We start from the raw sequence: 13,293 nt of genomic DNA on the forward strand, positions 1-13,293 counted from the left end.
AAATAAAATGAAAATGTGATTTTTGTTCATGAAAGCTTTCAAACTCTGAGCTGTAAGGAGCTGAAAGATGTTTGGTAAAACCAGTACAAAAGTAAAACCAGCAAGAAAGTCCAAAAAATATGTGGCAGATTTCAGGTAAACACCAAATCATGCAAGGATGAATGTGAGTGGAGTTGTTCTGATATGACATCACAAAGTTACTTGTCCTCGTGAGTACAGGCTGTGTGCATTTCTCTGAGGGTCTTGATACTTGCATTTAAGCAAAAAAATCCAGCCCGGTTTTGGCAAAAGACAATTCTCAATTTATATGGGACCTTGGTAACACTTTACAATAAGGGTCAATTAATTAACATTAGTTAGTACATAATTAAGCATTAATATATAAACTAATGTGTTAATTAATGCTGAGTAATGCATACAAAATGATAACTAATTACATTATTCAACTTGTATTATTACTTAATAATTTATTAACTAACTTTGAGTAGTAAACATTAATTAAAGGGCAACTTTGGTTTTTTTCAACTTGGGCCCTGTTTTTACATGTTTTTCTGTATATGTGAGTGATGGATAATACTTTTATTGAGGTCGCTCCAGTATTGAGCCGGGCAGGCAGCCTGCAGCCCAGCTAACGCTCTTGCACGGGGCAAGTGGCTCCCGTCAAAGTTCGCCCTATAAACGGGCATTTTTTTCACACTGACAGGCTCAGATAGTTACAATGAGTGTCTGACAACATACTAGAAAGGAGAAATGAACGTATGTGTCCACCTTTAGCACGTCTCTTCTTCTTCTGACTGGCAGTAGTCATCCAGGTCAAAGTGGTCACAGCAGACCCTGTGGTCGGCATGGTGACGGTGCATCGACAACAAGAGTGTTAGCATCCATTTGTAGCACATCATTGTAAATCCTTTTTGGATTTATAAAGAGTGACGCTCCAGCTGAAAAAGAATATTTTTTAATTAATCTCATTTTAATTCTTGCAAAGTTTTATATCCACAAGTGTAAATTTGCCAAAGTAAAACCCATTTTTTGTGTTTTCATGAAAGAACTGGAGGTGTATTTCAAGTCAGTTTCCTCTGCTAATAACAAGAAAGCTATCAAAACTATAAATCTGTGCTCCCACTTTAATATCTTTAATTCAATTTAATTTCCATTGCTCATATCCCCTGGTGTGTCTTACTTTTTTCTTCTCCTTTTTATTTTATTTATTTATTTATTTTTTACTATTATTTATTTCTATTTATGTATGTTTTTATTTTATTGTCACGTCTATTTGTTATCCAATTGTTATTAATATGATGCTCATATGGTTTTATGCACTGTTTATGTATTTTGTAAAGCAAAAATAAAGTTGTTTAAAAAAAATAAATTAAAAAAATTGTAGCACAGCTAACTGTTAGCCCAGAGCGATAGGTATAACAATGTTATATCTATCGCTCCGTGTTAGCCCTAACTTGTGAAAGCTCTGTGAAAGCTGCGCGAAGAGCAGCCCAACATTTTGTTGCTACAATTTGTAAATTCTCCGGTCGTCTCTCTTCACCTCAGTCAGGTAACAGTATTCCCCACCGGTGTTTTGCCACGAGTTATCGCGAGATTTCAGAACGAGATTTCTGGCGTGGTGAGATTTGGACACCGATCACAGCAAACAGCGACCTCCAGCTAAAGGTAGAGACTATTACGTTCATTTCTCCTTTCTAGTATGTTGTCGTACTCGCATTGTAACTATCTGAGCCTGTCAGCTTGAAAAAAATACCCGTTTATAGGGCGAACTTTGACGGGAGCCACTTGCCCCATGCAAGAGCGTTAGCTTGGCTGCAGGCTGCCTGCCCGGCTCAATACTGCAGCTACCTCAATAAAAGTATTATCCATCACTCATACAGAAAAACATATGAAAACAGGGCCCAGGTTGAAAAAAAACGAAGTTGCCCTTTAACTGCTTACTAATAGGCTACATTAATTAATGTGTTTCCTAATCCTAAGTAATACAATAATCATTGTTAATATATCTGTAAACAGTTAATTAATGCTTAATATTGTACTAACTAACGTTAATTAAGGGACCCTTGTTGCAAAGTGTTACCTGGGACCTTTAACACTAATGCAAGGAAGTTTGTTTCCTTTTTTTAACAAACATGTAGGCCTAAGCAGGCTTCATATGGCAGAATACTTAGTAGCTACACACTGAGCTACCAGCACTGGAGAGTTTTAGCTTCCATAATGACTCATCAGCTCTCAAAGATATAGAAAAGTTGGGTAACTCTGTTCATGTTTACCACCAAACTGGACTGTGGTCTGTGTACATGCAAAGGTTATCAAATGCAAAAGAGAACAATGTAAACAAACACACAGGAAGTGTACAAAGAAATGTCCCAGTACATACTTAACTGGTCAGAATTTCTCTGGGTTAGGGTTAGGGTTGCAGGGGACACTTTTGCATTTTGCCAAGTTTTAAGTTCTAAGTTTATGTAATCAAATATAGCCACTCAAATGTGACAAATGATTTAAAAAAATGTAGAAAAAATAAAAGCATTTCACTGAAAGAAAAAAGGCAAACACAATCAAACTGTTCCACAAACATTACAAAGGTGAAGTCAACTTGATCGTATCTCCTGCTGTGTTATCACAGAGGCCCCTCTCTGCTCCCCTGCCCCCTATGGCACAGAGGCTTGTCTTAGCATTGAGTAGGCAGCTCCTCTTCAGTGTTTATCAGCACGATGCACACATACACACACACCAGACCGTCACAGCTGCTGCCTTTATAAGAGGAGAGTGGATGGTGGAGGAGAAAAACATCTGAACAAGATGTCTGTCGCTGGATTTTGGATAGTGCTGCTGAGCTGTTTGGCACTTTGTCAAGCAGCGCCTACCATCGCTCCAACAATTTCACCAGAAGACGAAGACCTGGCTCAGGTAATGGATTATACAGTTTGCATTTATATTAAGGGTGAGGAGTAATCATTAATCAGTAAGACATAGTGTAATATATTTTAGATTGTTTTAGGTAACAAGGATTATGATTTGTCATTTCTTTCTGTCTGTATCAGGGATATCTTTCTCAGTACTTTGGCGATGTTGGGTTGACAAACTCCACAGTGCGAAGCATCACCAACTTCACCGCCGATCTGGAGGCCATGCAGGCTTTCTTTGGGCTGGAGGTATTGACAGTGAATTGAATATTTCACCCACTGTGAGCATGTACGAGGAAAGAACAGCACTGATCTCTGTGGAAATTACAAGAGGTTTGTAGTGGCAAACATTAAACTTACTTCCAAAGCCACTCAAGTTATTAGCACTATAAGGTTCAACTGGCTTGACTTGTTTACTCACAAGTCATTGAGGTTGTCATTGTACAGTTTTACTTCACGTTGTTGTACATCTAGGTATAATATCCTCATCAATATACATCCAAGCTTCTCTTACTGATTCCTCACACATGAAGATATTACACAAAGGTCCACAGATCTATCCTAACAGTAACATAATGTAAAGTAACGGTCAAAAACCCTTTTTGCTCTGTACCTAGCACTGCTGCTAATCCACGGTCTGACCTCTAAACTGCCCTCCATTATGTTGCAGTGCATGTGCAGTGCCTAGTTCTGGTGCTATAGAACAATTGGAAACTAGGCAGAAAAGGCAGTACAGAAAACCAAAGTATAAAAACACACCATAATCAACAACAAAAATCTTAACTATCTTTAACACGATATTGGCTCCTGGTTGAATGTATTTTTTTTTATAGTTTTATTATGAAAATGGAAAAACTTACACATTAGGCAGCCATATTAAATGTTGCTGTCTTGTAATCACGACTGATATGTCTGCTAATACTCTCAGCACTAATAATGATATCATACCAGGAATCATTTAGCAGAAGACAAAATGTCATCATCTGACCACCAGGTCACCGGCGTCCTGAATACAGAGACTGTGGAGGTGATGAAAGCCCCCAGGTGTGGTGTTTCAGACATCAGCCGTTACGGACACTTTCATGGGAAACCCAAATGGGAGAAAAGGCTGATTACCTACAGGCAAGTGGGGGAAGTTATGATATTGTCAGTCGTGACAAAATTGTAATTCAGGTGGTTGAGTAAATAAATGCAACTGCTGCTGCTGATGATAAATATGTATGATTTGAACAGGATCACTCAGTACACTCGTGATCTGTCCCAGAGTCAGATTGATCAAACCATCGCCAAGGCTTTTCAGCTCTACAGTGATGTCATCCCACTGAACTTCAAACAGATCTACAGTGGCACTGCCGACATCATGATCCTCTTCAAGGGTGGATGTGAGTTTGGATAAAAATAAGAGGTCTTCAGTTAGACACTTAGACACTCTAAAACCTCTAAAATGATCAAATATGGTTGTGCTATTGCAGACCACGGGGACTTTTACCCTTTTGACGGAGCAGGTGGAGTCTTGGCTCATGCAAACTCCCCTGGACGTAATCAGGGAGGGGACACACACTTTGACGATGATGAAACTTGGACTCTTACCCAAAGAGGTAAACACACTCCACCATGTTATTTTAGTGAACCTGAAGCCACATAGTCCAAAGGTGAAGCAGTACAGAATCCATATGTGCAATAACGAGTGTCAGAATTATTTCATTGTTATTCCTGTCTTCAGGTGTGAATCTACTGTTGGTGGCGGCCCATGAGTTTGGCCATGCTCTAGGCCTGGATCACTCCCGGGACAGACGTGCCCTGATGTATCCCACCTATCAATATGTCAATACAAATGGATACAGGCTGCCAGACGATGACAGGCGAGGGGTTCAAGCCCTTTATGGTATGAAAAATAAGATGCTGCACTTTTTTCAACTGAAAACACTTGTGTGCACCACATGAAATTGCAAAGGAATTGGACCCATTTTAGATCTGTTGTGGTTTGTATACTTGACAGCCAGTCTGATTTTAAATATGAGCTTAAGATCCAAGCACAATTTGCTCTATTTGTGTCGATGTCGATGGTTGTTTGCTTTAGTGTTTGTTGAAGACAATAGTTTGGTCACTCTTTATTTTACCACTCAATTTCCCAGGAAGCCGTACACCAGTGCCCACAACAGCTCCAAGACCAGAACCACGTCCAGAGCCTGAACCAGAGCCAGAGGACCCAACCGAAAAACCAAACCCCCGAAATGAGCAATGCAACCGCGGGCTGGTGTTTGACGCTGCTACCTCCATGAGGGGAGATCTGTTCTTCTTCAAGAACGGGTATATTCTGAATATATAGCGATCAGTGTATTCATCTTGAATAAGAATGTTACATATTTTTACATGTAAATTCAAATGCATTTCTAGATATTACTGGAGAAAGAGTACAACCGTCCAAGGAATTCGGTTCACTAAAGTGAACACAAAATGGCCTGGGATTAACTATGTGGATGCTGCCTTTGAAGTCCCAAGCAGTGATGCTGTCTATCTATTTGAAGGTAATTTTTGTAGGGTTTTGTTTGATTTGCATGTTGATTGTGGTGAAATTCAACTTACGGTATATACTATAATGAGGCTCTACAGGTAACTAGGAGATATAATAACCTGCAAATGTTTCTCTGCAGGTCGTCAATACTGGGGCATAAGGGCTTCTGGAAAGACAAAATTGCCAGGATACCCAAAGCCTCTCACCAACCTTGGCCTCCCCACATCAGTCCGTAAGGTTGATGCAGCTGTTTATGTGCCCACAACTGGGAAAACATTAATTTTTGTGAACAGACAGTACTGGAGGTGAGTGTTGGTCATGATCAAATTTTATTTTAGGTTATCAACACGATGTGTAGGCTACAGGATAAAAATGAAAATAACTGTGATGACAACTGATCACTGAGATGCATCAAAGAGCATATTCTCTTGCAGCTATGATGCGAGGAGAAACCAAATGGACTATGGATACCCTAGATATATCTCTTGGGATTTCCCCGGCATTGGCACCAAAGTAGATGCAGCCTTTGAGAATTATGGTGAGAAATATTTACCCCCACATTTAACCCACTTTATTCTGCTCAAAAATCACCTTTGGTTAGAATGACAGAAAAAATAAACAAGGTATTTAAAGCTGTACGAACTGTTGAATGGCTACGCTAATCCATACCTGTTGGACATAATTTCTTTGTCACATGACATGTTTATGGGTTATTCTACTATCCAAAGTGTCCAACCATTAGTTAATTTGTCTGTAAGTTCAGCTGCATATAAACTCTGTCTCCCACAGGGTATATTTACTTCTCAGATGGTCCCAGACAGACGGAGTACAACCTGCCATACAAGAGGGTGATGCGCGTACTGCTCAACTACGGCTGGCTCGACTGTTACTGAGACAGAACTATCTATATAACTATAGATAACTATCTAAATTTAACAGTATTTTTTTTTATGATGTTAGGAACAGCTCTGAGAGGAAGATGTTGTTTTGCAGCCAGCTGTTTGATCAATAACCTGCAGCAAATAAAGTCAGTTAATGTTTACCATTTGATCAATTATGTAAATAGTCTTTGACCTGTTTCAAAATGCTTCTGGTTAATTTCCCCTCATGAATGGAACGTATAAACTGACATAGGTACTGATGGGCATTGTATTTGATAAGACATGTCTGCACAGTTTTAGGTGTAAAATGATGTGTTAGCACATCCCAGTATCACAAATAAATGTTAAAGGGGATCTATGCAAATCTGGTTGCTTCTCCGCTGTTTTGCTAACACTCCTCCTGGCCATGTGTGTTTGTTTTTAATGAAGCCGAAATTGTGAAAAAGCAATTGACAGCGCGGTGGATAACGTTATATAACATATATAATGTTCCAACGTGTATATTTGTGTAGTCTTAACTGTCATAAACAAAAGATTATGGGTTACAGAGTGTGTTTCTGTCGCGGTGCGCATAGACGAGAGCTGGGACACCGGGTCAGAGGCCAAGTACTGCACTGATGTTGCAAGGTTGGTTTTCAGCCAAGAGACATTTGGTAGAAGGTAGCGAGCCTCCATTGTCCCTCGCAACAAGTTACAAGTCATCACAATTACTCTAAAGCTGTCTAAACCTGCATGCATAGTTTCTCATTTTCAGAAATACACTATCTTTAAAATATAATAAAACATAATTTTTAAACTGCTTTTTCAATATTTTTATATAAATTTATAACTTTTTAAATGAATTTCAACCTTTTTAATCATGCTATTTATATGCTTTGATTACTAAATGATACTACAAGCATATTTGCTACTTTTAACCACCAACTGAGCTGTGGTCCGTGTACATGAGATAGTTATCAAAAACAAAAGAGAACAATGTAAAAAGAAAAAAGAAATGAACAAAATACAGGTCAGTGTGCGGCGACAGTTTTCATGGGATTTCTTGGTTTCCCTCATCGAACTCAGCAAATACACAATCCAACAACTCCAAAACGCTCTCGTGGACAAGTTGTGACCTGCACATTCATCACACTATCAGATAATGACATTATGAGACAGAGTTGTTTTCAAGGCAAATGCAGATACTGCTTGCTGAAAAACTGCCCCCGACGGGAACACGTATCAGCTGTTTTGCATGAATTTACCTCAAACACAAATCCGTCTCCTAACGTTCTGTTATTAAAAAAAGCGGCTTAAGTCATGCTTTCTCCAGTGAAGGCCTCAAGGCAGACTCCTCCAAAACAAAAGTGATCAGTGAAATGCCAACATCAACAGATGTTCCAGCTTTACCAAGATTTCTTAACTACCTTGGAAAGTTCATTCCCAACTTTAGTTAACGTATGGCTCCATGGACACGGCCCCTAGCTCTGTATGTCCCTGTTGTATGGACCTCTCTGCCCTACATCTGACAACTCTTTTTAGACTTGACTATACTGTATATACTTAAAAACTACTAAATACAATATATCCAGGAAATACATCTCAAAGACTGAACTTTTTATTTTTATGTTATAGTTTATTTTAAGTTGATTTAAAATTAAAAGAAATAATGAAGAGAAAAAAGTTAAGAAAAGAGAAAAAAATTGTTTAGAGAAGACTAGAAAAAGAAAAGATGAGTAAAAGAAAAGAAAAAGAATAGTTAAGGGAAGAAAATAAAAAGAAAGGCGAGAAAAAAGAACAGTTAAGAGAAGAGGAAAAAGAAGACTAGAAAAATTAAAGATCAGTAAAAGAAAGAAAAAAGAAAATAAGAGAAGAGAAAAAGAAGACTAGAAATTTAGAGAAGAATAAAATTAGAGATGAGTAAAAGAAAGAGAGAATAATAGTTAAGAGAAGAAGACATAAAAGAGAAAAGTAAAGTTAAGAAATGAAGAAAGAGTATAGAAAAGTTAAGGAAAGAAGAGAAATAAATTGTTTAGAGAAGACTAGAAAAACAAAAGATGAGTAAAAGAAAAGAAAAAGAAAGGCGAGAAAAAAGAACTGTTAAGAGAAGAGGAAAAAGAAGACTAGAAGTTACGAGCAGACTAGAAAAATTAAAGATCAGTAAAAGAAAGAAAAAAGAAAATAAGAGAAGAGAAAAAGAAGACTAGAAATTTAGATAAGTCTAGAAAAATGACAGATCAGTAAGAGGAAGAAAAAAGAAAATAATAGTTAAGAGAAGAGCAAAAGAAGACATTTAGAGAAGAAGACAATTAGAGATGAGAAAAAGAAAGAGAAAAGTGAAGTTAAGCAAAGAGAAAAGAAAGTTAAGGAAAGAAGAGAAAAAAGAAAAGAAAAATGGTGGGAAATAAAGTCAGTTCAGATGACGCTGGATGAGGTCTCCCTTCCACCTCCTTGGTTTCCTCAGCCCCAAGGCATGGCGGATCCTCGTCCATGTTGACCTCCTGTCTGAGTGGGCCATGTCTTCTTGGGGCGGCTGGTTGTTGCTCCTCTCTGGTGTGGGGGCCATGTCTTCTTGGGGAGGCTGGCTGTTGTTCCTCTCTGGTGTGGGGGTCATGTCTTCTTGGGGAGGCTGGTTGTTGCTCCTCTCTGGTGTGGGGGCCATGTCTTCTTGGGGCGGCTGGTTGTTGCTCCTCTCTGGTGTGGGGGCCATGTCTTCTTGGGGAGGCTGGTTGTTGCTCCTCTCTGGTGTGGGGGCCATGTCTTCTTGGGGCGGCTGGTTGTTGCTCCTCTCTGGTGTGGGGGCCATGTCTTCTTGGGGAGGCTGGCTGTTGTTCCTCTCTGGTGTGGGGGTCATGTCTTCTTGGGGAGGCTGGCTGTTGCTCCTCTCTGGTGTGGGGGCCATGTCTTCTTGGGGAGGCTGGCTATTGCGCCTCTCTGGTGTGGGGGCCATGCCTTCTTGGGGAAGCTGGTTGTTGCTCCTCTCTGGTGGGGGGGCCATGTCTTCTTGGGGAAGCTGGTTGTTGCTCCTCTCTGGTGGGGGGGGCATGTCTTCTTGGGGAAGCTGGTTGTTGCTCCTCTCTGGTGGGGGGGCCATGTCTTCTTGGGGAGGAGGCTGGCTGTCGCTCCTCTCTGCCTCAAAAGTTGCAATCAACTCATGGTTTAGTTCGAGCTGAGTGTTGTGCTGAGCTCTCAGCTCCTCCAGCACTTTTCTCAGAGACAGGTTCTCGTCCGATGCTATTTGTTGAATTGCACGGATATCTTGGGTTATCTTTTTTCTGGAAGTGTCGATCTTAGCCCTCAGGTTTTCCTCCAGGCGCTGGTGTTCTGTCACGTTGGCAGCATGAGCCTTCCTTTCTTTCTCTAGCTCTTGCTGCAAACTCTCGGCCTGCTGAGTGGCTTCTTGGAGAGCTTTGTTCTTCTCTTCAAGCTCCGTAGTCAGTTCACCGTTTAGTTCGAGCTGAGTGTTGAGCTGGGTTTTCAGCTGCTGCAGTTCTCGTTTTTGAACCAAGTCCTGCTCAAATGCTTCTTGTCGGAGCTGATTTTCGGTGGCCATCTTGTGTTGGAGGGCTTCAATCTCAGCCCTCAGGTTTTTCTCCAGGAGTTGGTGTTCTGTCAGGCTGGCAGCATGAACCTTAATTTCTTTCTCCAGCTCTTGCTGCAGGTTCTCGGCCTGCTGTCTCGCCCTGAGGACTTCAGCTTCATACTTCTGGGTGTCTTGGTATGAAGCTTCTTGGAGAGCTTTGTTCCTCTCCATATTCTCTTCAAGCTCCGTAGTCAGTTCACTGTTTAGTTCGAGCTGAGTGTTGAGCTGGGTTTTCAGCTGCTGCAGCTCTCGTTTTTGAACCAAGTCCTGCTCAAATTCTTCTTGTCGGAGCTGATTTTCGGTGGCCATCTTGTGTTGGAGGGCTTCAATCTCAGCCCTCAGGTTTTTCTCCAGGAGCTGGTATTGTGTCACACTGACAGCATGAGCCTTCATTTCTTTCTCCAGCTCTTTCTGCAGATTCTCAACCTGCTGTCTGGCCCTGAGGACTTCGGCTTCATACTTCTGGGTGTCTTGGTATGAAGCTTCTTGGAGTGCTTTGTTCCTCTCTATCTTCTCTTCAAGCTCCGTAGTCAGTTCACTGTTTAGTTTGAGCTGAGTGTTGTGCTGAGCTCTCAGCTCCACCAGCACTTTTCTCAGAGCCAGGTTCTCGTCCGATGCTATTTGTTGAATTACGCGGATCTCTTGGGTCATCTTTTTTCTGGAAGTGTCGATCTTAGCCCTCAGGTTTTCCTCCAGGCGCTGGTGTTCTGTCACGTTGGCAGCATGAGCCTTCCTTTCTTTCTCTAGCTCTTGCTGCAAACTCTCGGCCTGCTGAGTGGCTTCTTGGAGAGCTTTGTTCTTCTCTTCAAGCTCCGTAGTCAGTTCACCGTTTAGTTCGAGCTGAGTGTTGAGCTGGGTCTTCAGCTGCTGCCGCTCTAGCTTTAGAACCAGCTCCTGCTCAGATGCCTTTTGGTTTTCTGTGGTCATCATGTGTTGGAGGGCCTCAATCTCAGCCCTCAGGATTTTCTCCACAGGCTGATTTTCTGATTCCGTGGCAGCAGAAGCCTCCATGTGTCTGTTGAGATCCCTCGATACCATTGTTTGGACCTCAAACATGTCCCTCAGTTGTCGGACTGTTAGCTCTCCTTTCGGTTCAGAACAAGTATTCACCATTGCGTTAGTTTTAAGAAAGTTTGTCTGTTTGATGGTGGCGATCTCAGCCCTCAAGTTTTTCTCCAGGAGTTGGTGTTCTGTCAGGCTGGCAGCATGAACCTTAATTTCTTTCTCCAGCTCTTGCTGCAGGTTCTCAGCCTGCTGTCTTGCCCTGTGGACTTCAGCTTCATACTTCTGGGTGTCTTGGTATGAAGCTTCTTGGAGAGCTTTGTTCCTCTCCATATTCTCTTCAAGCTCCATAGTCAGTTCACTGTTTAGTTCGAGCTGAGTGTTGAGCTGGGTTTTCAGCTGCTGCAGCTCTCGTTTTTGAACCAAGTCCTGCTCAAATGCTTCTTGTCGGAGCTGATTTTCGGTGGCCATCCTGTGTTGGAGGGCTTCAATCTCAGCCCTTAGGATTTTCTCCACAGACTGATTTTCTGATTCCCTGGCAGCACAAGACTCCACGTGTTCATCAGGATTCTTCGACTCAAACATGTCCCTCAGTTGTCGAACTGTTACCTTGCCTTTTGGTTCAGAACTAGTATTTGCCATTGCGTTTGTTTTAAGAAAGTTTGAAAATGTAACGACTAAAAATTACACTGTGCACTCTGAACAGGCGTCTGCTTCAGCAATGTGTCTAATGAGCTATTGTGTTCTGCCCTATAAGTATTGCCTTATGATGTCACTGATGATGTCACAAGACATTTTGACTTTGAAGCTGAGTGTTCCATTTTGACTGTGAAGTTGAGTGTTCCATTTTGACTGTGAAGTTGAGTGTTCCATTTTGACATCTTGGCCTGATGATGTCATTGATGATTTAACTGATGATGTCATAACAGACCTATCTATCTATCTATCTATCTATCTATCTATCTATCTATCTATCTATCTATCTATCTATCTATCTATCTATCTATCTATCTATCTATCTATCTATCTATCTATCTATCTATCTATCTATCTATCTATCTATCTTGAAGATAGGCACGTTTGTCCTACCCAAAAATGATACTGTGGAGGAGAAAAATATTTGATTTTGAAATCTTTAACTCACTTGCTTTTATTATGAAAGCGCATCAAAGCGTCATGTGACTGGCCCACCCTCCCCTCACACTCTGAGTGTTTGAGAGGCAGGAGTCGGGAGACTGATCCCGGTTGTGGTAACATCTGGTTTCCAGTATGGTCCTTGTACTGATTTCAGTTCTGGTGGTCCTGGTTCTGGTGGGCCTGGTCCCTGTTCTGGCACTGTCCCGGCCCCATGGTCCTGGCTATGGTCTTTGTCCCAGTTCATAGGGTCCCGGCTCCAGTGGTCCTGGGTTCAGGGCCAGGGGTACAAGGTACCTGACAGTGAGTAGACAATTGGTGAATTGTTGGTTTTGGGTGAAGTATCACTTTAAGTTAAATTGCCAATTGGTCATATTAATCCATACCTCTTCACACACAATTACCTTGTAATATGACATGCTTTTAGCTCATTTTACTGTTACTGTTCTACTGTTTTTAATTCTCTCTGTCAGTTCAGCTAATGAAATATCCCTCCCACACTTCTACTTCACATGGTCCCAGACAGATGAGATGAGTAGGCTACAAGCTGCCATACAAGACGGTGATGCGTGTACTGCTCAACTACTGCTGGCTTGACTGTTAATGAGACTATGCCCTTAATGTAACTGCAGTTTGCATGTTTATCATTTTTTTATGATGTTGGGAAGGCAAAGGTCTGTGAATGTTTACCATTTGATCAATTCTGTAAATAATCTCTGACCTATTTCAAAATGCTTCTGGTTAATTTTCTGCAATGTATGGCACTTGTAAAGGGACATATACTGATGGTCATTATATTTGCTCAGACATGTTTGCACAATTTTGGGTGTAAAACAATTGTTAGCACATCCCAGTATTACAAATAAATGTTAAGATGGAGTTAAGATCTTGTGCAGGTCCATTGTCCCTTCTTGTAATGATAGGGATCAGCTTGCAGGATTTTCTTATTTGAAAACACTGTACTTTGGTTACACTGTAAAAAAGAAAAAAGAAAACAGTTTAGGTCATTAGTCGCTCTTGATCATAACTCAACTGTGATGTTGTGAAATAAACCTGTCTTTACCCTGGATGCAGCAATTTTGGAAGTAGGGCCACAGGGTTTTTGTTCAGCCACATGAGAAGAGACCCAATATAGAAAGAGAGCTGAATCACTACTGTTTCATGAACATGGATAAATGAAGGATTTTATGGTTTGTTGTGCAGACAGAAGAATACAGGTTTAGGCAAACAACAAGCTGGCAAGAGAGGCAATAGAGTGCAGAAGATACAGTCAATGAGAATGGTGGAGCTCTA

The 13,293-nt window shown here is 41.1% G+C and overlaps 2 protein-coding genes across 4 annotated transcripts; one reads left to right on the forward strand and one right to left on the reverse strand.

Annotated features, from left to right (window-relative positions):
- Window positions 1-2,638: 2,638 nt before the first annotated feature.
- Window positions 2,639-7,061, forward strand: LOC146975833 (collagenase 3-like). Its single transcript, XM_085795090.1, has 11 exons — window positions 2,639-2,910; window positions 3,045-3,155; window positions 3,901-4,028; window positions 4,140-4,288; window positions 4,379-4,504; window positions 4,630-4,791; window positions 5,042-5,216; window positions 5,304-5,434; window positions 5,561-5,726; window positions 5,856-5,959; window positions 6,211-7,061. The coding sequence occupies exons 1-11, from the start codon at window positions 2,803-2,805 to the stop codon at window positions 6,312-6,314; spliced, it is 1,464 nt and encodes a 487-aa protein (XP_085651216.1). The 5' UTR covers window positions 2,639-2,802; the 3' UTR covers window positions 6,315-7,061.
- Window positions 7,062-7,981: 920 nt separating this feature from the next.
- On the reverse strand, window positions 7,982-11,739 carry LOC146975834 (uncharacterized). 3 transcript variants are annotated; one of them, XM_085795087.1, is made up of 3 exons: window positions 10,579-11,739; window positions 8,486-10,173; window positions 8,247-8,404 (listed from the first exon to the last, which is right to left on the reverse strand). In XM_085795087.1, the coding sequence occupies exons 1-2, from the start codon at window positions 11,506-11,508 to the stop codon at window positions 8,692-8,694; spliced, it is 2,412 nt and encodes an 803-aa protein (XP_085651213.1). In that variant the 5' UTR covers window positions 11,509-11,739; the 3' UTR covers window positions 8,247-8,404; window positions 8,486-8,691. The 3 variants fall into 3 exon arrangements, with proteins under 3 accessions (XP_085651211.1, XP_085651213.1, XP_085651210.1); XM_085795085.1 differs by lacking the exon at window positions 8,247-8,404 and adding an exon at window positions 7,982-8,105 and having other exon boundaries at window positions 8,486-11,739; XM_085795084.1 differs by having other exon boundaries at window positions 8,486-11,739.
- Window positions 11,740-13,293: the final 1,554 nt, after the last annotated feature.

The sequence above is a fragment of the Trachurus japonicus genome, chromosome 13, assembly GCF_045865225.1.
Source record: "Trachurus japonicus isolate A0001 chromosome 13, Traja_1.0".
Classification (NCBI taxonomy): Eukaryota; Metazoa; Chordata; class Actinopteri; order Carangiformes; family Carangidae; genus Trachurus; species Trachurus japonicus.

What these genes read in the sequence shown, in the direction of transcription:
- LOC146975833 (XM_085795090.1), top strand. Translation starts at nt 2,803, where the DNA reads ATGTCTGTCGCTGGATTTTGGATAGTGCTGCTGAGCTGTTTGGCACTT. An exon ending in AGGGGTTCAAGCCCTTTATG is followed by an intron (nt 4,792 to 5,041) that starts GTATGAAAAATA and finishes TCAATTTCCCAG; the next exon opens with GAAGCCGTACACCAGTGCCC. An exon ending in CTGTTCTTCTTCAAGAACGG is followed by an intron (nt 5,217 to 5,303) that starts GTATATTCTGAA and finishes ATGCATTTCTAG; the next exon opens with ATATTACTGGAGAAAGAGTA.
- LOC146975834 (XM_085795085.1), bottom strand. Translation starts at nt 11,508, where the DNA reads ATGGCAAATACTAGTTCTGAACCAAAAGGCAAGGTAACAGTTCGACAA.